Source organism: Lithobates pipiens, unplaced genomic scaffold (assembly GCF_037356315.1).
Source record: "Lithobates pipiens isolate NorthernLeopardFrog02 unplaced genomic scaffold, aLitPip1_a1.2 Scaffold_23, whole genome shotgun sequence".
In the NCBI taxonomy this organism is placed as follows: domain Eukaryota; kingdom Metazoa; phylum Chordata; class Amphibia; order Anura; family Ranidae; genus Lithobates; species Lithobates pipiens.
This window is the reverse complement of record NW_027507785.1, coordinates 92,513,447-92,519,311: the sequence shown is the minus strand read 5'-3', so window position 1 is coordinate 92,519,311 and position 5,865 is coordinate 92,513,447. Positions and strand designations below refer to the sequence as shown.

The following is a 5,865-nucleotide window of genomic DNA, read 5'->3' as shown; positions in this document are numbered from 1 at the left end:
GTATCCTCAAGTTAATGGCCATAATAATATTTTGATACGAAGCTCAATTTTAAAATGCAAGTTAAATGCCATACCAGGAAATATTTTGCATTTATTCGTAAATTAAAAATAGCCAAACATTTAACTGAGAAAAAAAAAAATAGAGTTTCTTATTAAAACGGTGTTTTTTTTTTTTTTTTTTTGTTCGTTCTAACAAGGATTTAACCAAAGAAAGAACAGTGAGATTCTTAAATTCTAAATTCAATTGGCTCTATGATTTCATGTAGTAGATTGGGGCGTCTATAATAGCCTTAAAGTCACTAAACTGTTATTTATACAATTATATACAATTATATAGATCCCCCCCTCAACATAAAAATTGTTATTTATATTGTATATACACACACAGTTCTTTTTAAAACATTTAATCCATTTTTTTTTATTGTATTGTTTGCATTATAATACAAAAAAGTAGGTTAGTCTAAGAATTTAGCGAACTAAATTACCGATAAAAACGACTAATCAAATATTTTCTTCTGGGTAATCATGAAAATATTTTCAGTTTAGAAAGTATACATTGTATCAAGTACAAAGTATATACAAAAGGCAAAAAAAAAAAGAAAAAAAAAAAAAAAGCACAATATTTGTGATATGTGCACTTGCAAACAAAACACTTTATAAATAAATGCCGCAATTTAGTTTCTCACCGCAGTGAAAACTAGAAGTCCAAATACTTCATTTGTTCTTTTTCAAACTCCCAACTGCCTACAAGGTCCCCGGTCCGATTTGACCACTAGGGGGCGCTCCCTGAGCACAATGAAACTTGGAGAAAAAACAAAAAGGTGCAATCAATTGCTGCACGTTGGGGGAAGGGAGAGGGGAAAAAAAAAAAAAAAGGTTGGGGGGTACTTGTCAAAGTAGCATACAGGAAATTTATGATTACAAGAAACCCGTCTGGACATACAGCGACTTCAGGTGGCCAAGCTAATTGGGATTAAATGTAAAAGCCATCTACTGAAGTTTGCTGAGGACCTGATTCTGGTACTAAATAAGGAGGCAATTAACAGGCAGGGTCTTTGTGGTTGACAGTATAAATCCTATATATAATTTTTTTTTCTTGTATATTAAACATACAACTGAAGTTTAGATGACTACTTGGGCTGCACCAATAGAAGACCTACTATTTATATTGCATGCTTTTTTTCAAAGCATTTCATCTAACACAGTCCAGGTGTTCCTCCAGTTGAAAAGATTATCAGGAGGTGTCCCCAGTCCACTTAGTGAGATACTGTGCAGGGCAGCCAGTGCCTAGACGACATTCCCACTGACACTTCTGGGAGTGTTTGTGCAAGGAGCAGATTAGGTATCAATTGAAAATCATTAACAAGTTCAACTAGACCTCAGGCTGTGTTTAAGCAACTTCAAGCCAAAAGTACATGCCATCAAAGACCTTTCATGCTAGACCTTGATCTCTTGATTAATCAGGTTTCCTTATAGCTAGCCAGCCAACTGCAAAGCTTAATAAATGTTCTGGTCAACTGGATTAGGTCATTAGGACCTGCAGGTTTAGAAAATATAAAAGGATAGAGGAAAAAAAAAAAGAAAAAAAAAAAAAAAAGAAACAGACAAGCTACTGAATTGTACCTAAAATAAATCTAGCAAATGGTTACGCAACCAAGGTGTGATCAGAAATATTTATCCATTTTCAATATTTATGAAATGCTGTAATGAATGAACGAACGTATGGTGATGTACTGTAGCTATATATTTTTTTGCCAATAGAGGGCGCCAGGATGTCACAGTTTGCCGAGAGCGCACTGTACCTACTGCTTAGGTGCCCGACAGTTCAGGTATGTACAGTACCAGCCTTGACCACCTGCTAGTGGCACATCTACTCGTCCACTGTTTTCATGATTATCCTTAGCAAAGGCTGACTTTTCCTATGGTCCTAATAAACCAGAGACACCTCTGGGCACACAGATATACATGTTGAGGGTCTGGTACCATAATGCACACTTTGAATCAAATCTAAGACGTTTTAGCTGAACAAAAATTAAGACTAAAAAGTTATTATTATTATGATGAGAAAATTAACAAATTAATTTTTTTTTAATATATATATATTCTATGTGCCTAGTTTTATAAAGCATAGAATGAATAATCTCAAAAGGAGACTCCGTGCACCCAATTGTCTGTTCTAGCTACACTCCTGGTTGGCAGGATTGTGGTGATTTAACTCTGTAAGTAATTTAGAGTTTGGTAAGAGTAGACCAGCTATCTAATCCCAACCTCCAGTGTGGGGTGAACCTCAACTCAAGGTCTGGTGCATGTGACCCCAGTGCCAGGGTCTAGCGACCCCTGGTTGGCAGGATCATAGAGACAACGATTTAGCTCTCTAGGTAATTTTGAGTTGGGTTGAGAGTAGGCAAGCCATCTAAACTGAACTTCTTATGGTGGGTGGTGCAGCACAGTACAGACTGACCCAGCAGAAGGTCTGGGGCATGTGTCTCCAACACAAGGGTCTAGTGACCCCTGGTTGGCAGGATCACGGTGACAAAGAATCAGCTCTCTAGGTAATTTAGAGTTGGGTTAAGAGTAGACCAACCATCTAAATCTCAACCTCAGGAGCACAAATGGACTGGCAACGTTTTAAAGCTGTACCACTGCCCCCTTCATCAACTCCCCCTTCCCCTCAGAAGCCCTACAGAATGGTGTGTGGAGTTTTGGGAACACGTGCAATAAAACAGCCGGACACCTCACACCATTGTCTACTTTATGTGGTCTGTCTGCAAGGGAGGAGAACCTGGCTTAGAGCTTAGGTGTAAAGTGGGACCAGCTTGTCTCTAACCTCCATGTGTTCACTAGGAACATTAGCACACAAAGCTCTTCAACTTTCGCAGGAGCTCTACTAAAACTTTCAAGATCCTTCAAAACTTTCTTTATGGGGATTTTTGGCATCTTGGGGAAAAAAAAAAAAAAAAAGTATAACTGGCTTGATAGACCATGTGAACCTTTCATTCAAAGGCAACTGAAGCTCAAAAGGTTTATGGAAGTGAGAGATCTGGGGGCAATTCTCTGAGGTTCACGGGTGGGTGTGAAGTCATTCAGTGGCCAGCATGTTGGACCACTTCTAATTTGTCAGGATGGAGAGAATCATTTGAAGGGACCGTCCCCACACCCCCCCCCCCCTTTTTTTTTTGTTCCTGATAAATGTGCTTTGGGACTTATAATTTGTACTAGGAGTTCCAGTTCTTCTAAAGGAAAAAGATATGAGCTCATCTAAAAATGGATAATCCTTTTTTTTCCCCAGGATACTAAGTCAAAGTCAATGAGTCAATAGAAGGACTTGTACATGTGCTCTACAAATTGAAAACAAGAGCTGATCTACTATGGGCAGCTCCAGCTATACACTCACTTAAAGGGATAATCCCCTTTTCAAGGTGCTCAAGTATGAAAGCAATGATTTAGTATGTGCTCTGTTACAAATGTAGGGGGGAACTAGCAACTTTCACATTTTCTATGGAAAAAAATAAAAAAATCTAAGTACAACTAAAGGGATAAACTATTTTCAAGTTGCTCATATGAATCAAGTATATGAAAAGCACCCATACATGTACTCTTGGTTAAAAATGGGGGGAGCTAGTAACTCCAGGTTCTCTATGGTAAAACCTCAGGTCTACCTAAAGGGATAAATAACCCTTTTCATGGAGCATAAAAGGACTGATCTAGTGCAATGTTGCACATGCAATTAAAATAATTTAGGATCGGATTTTTTTTTTTCAGCAGGTAACATTTAAATCTTATTTAAAAGGATACAACTTTTTCAGTGCAACTGACTGACTACACCAAAAAGGACAATTCCCAGCTGCCTTCCAAGTTATGATGTCAACACTACTTAAGTAGAGATCCTTACATGTCTAACTTGTTTTTTTTTTTGAGTCAACCACAGTTCTGGACACCCTCTTGAGAATGATCTGCTTAGATGACAAGTGTTCTGAAAATTGAGACTTTTGCTGGGCATGGGTGGGGGGAATAATTAGTCTGCAGATCAGGACTCACCTTTGCCATGGTTAGGTCTTGCAGGACAATGTGATAATCCCAGTTGGGGTAAATCCAGAATTGAACTTGAGCCCCAATTAATGACAGAGCCCACTTAGAGCACTGGGGGTGAGGATTTGTATTTAATCCCTTGTGGGGGGTGCAGCTCAGCACAGACTGATACAGGTTCCTTGGAGTGCAGAACAAACACCCATAAAAATAGGAGATCCTCTTTGTTGTAGGACTGCAGCTCCGTGCCAAGGAGGACCCCCTCCTTTTCCTTGATATGGGGGTCCCGTGCCAGGTGATAGTAGAAACGGGGGAGAGGGTATTATGGAAAGTAGAGGGTCCCAGGAGAGCAACTGATCCCTTCCAGTAAATCCAGTGAAGTAGGGAGCACCCCCAGAGAGCAAGCCTGTGCTGGTCACCACCTGAGTCCACCGTCCATCAGAGAGCACTGGGATCTGGGGGGGTTCCGGAGAGTAAGCAAGCCCTCAACTGATGAGAAGACAAAGCCGGGGTGTCATTGCAGTGAGCCTCAATCCAGGGGTGCAGGGTACGGGCAATCCTATCTCCAAGGCAATTCCCCTCAGTGATTGGTAGTCCCGGGCACGGTGCAGGCTCCGCTATGGATGGGGCTCCGGCTCTCTCTTGGCTCTCCAGCTCTCTGACTGTAAAGTTTGGGCAGACAGAGCTGGGAAAACTTCAAGCCGGCGCACGCGCACTGCGCGGACCTATGGCAGACTGGACAGACTTTAAAGCCGTATTACTCAATGCATTGTAACCGGTAATTATCTCTAGCTACTTTCTAAGGAATGAGGGCTCTGCATCAGACTCATAGGGGCAGCTTCTGCAACAGGCAACTGCTAACAGCAGGAGGCAGAAAACGTGTGCAGAGAGATGTCATATCATACAGAGGGATGGAGGGACAGAATGACAGACAAAGGGATGGGGAGAATGACAGACAGAGGGATGGATGTACAGATAGATGGACAGAGAGAGTTCAGAGATATAGGGTGCCTATGTGATATGGATGGATGGATGGATCAAGGGATGGATGGACAGAATGAAAGACAGATAAAGGGATGGATGGACAGAATAAAAGACAGATAAAGGGATGGAGGGACAGAATGACAGATAAAGGAATGGGTGGACAGAATGACAGATAAAGGGATGGAGGGTCAAAGGACAGATAAAGGGATGAATGGATAGAATGAGAGCTAAAGGGATGGATGGACATAATGACAGATAAAGGGATGGATGGACAGAATGACAGACTGATAAAGGGATGGAGGGACAGAATGACAGATTAAGGGATGGGTGGACAGAATGACAGATAAAGGGATGGATGGACAGAATGACAGATAAAGGGATGGGTGGACAGAATGACAGATAAAGGGATGGATGGACAGAATGACAGATAAAGGGATGGATGGACAGAATGACAGATAAAGGGATGGAGGGACAAAATGACAGATAAAGGGATAGATGGACAGAATGACAGATAAAGGGATAGATGGACAGAATGACAGATAAAGGGATGGAGGGACAGAATGACAGATAAAGGGATGGATGGACAGAATGACAGAAAAAGGGATGGAGGGACAGAATGACAGATAAAGGGATGGATGGACAGAATGACAGATAAAGGGATGGGTGGACAGAATGACAGATAAAGGGATGGAGGGACAGAATGACAGATAAAGGGATGGATGGACAGAATGACAGATAAAGGGATGGAGGGACAGAATGACAGATAAAGGGATGGATAGACAGAAGGACAGATAAAGGGATGGAGGGACAGAATGACAGATACAGGGATGGAGGGACAGAATGACAGATAAAGGG

At 41.3% G+C, this 5,865-nt stretch overlaps 1 protein-coding gene across 1 annotated transcript in view; it reads right to left on the bottom strand.

Annotated features, from left to right (window-relative positions):
- WNT5A (Wnt family member 5A) overlaps positions 1 to 4,709 on the bottom strand; it is a 56,607-nt gene extending 51,898 nt beyond the window's left edge. Inside the window, exon 1 of the mRNA XM_077452050.1 lies at positions 4,039 to 4,709. Within this exon, the coding sequence (XP_077308176.1) occupies positions 4,039 to 4,047 (9 nt within the window). The 5' untranslated portion in view covers positions 4,048 to 4,709. The remainder of the gene's footprint in view (positions 1 to 4,038) is intronic.
- Positions 4,710 to 5,865: the final 1,156 nt, after the last annotated feature.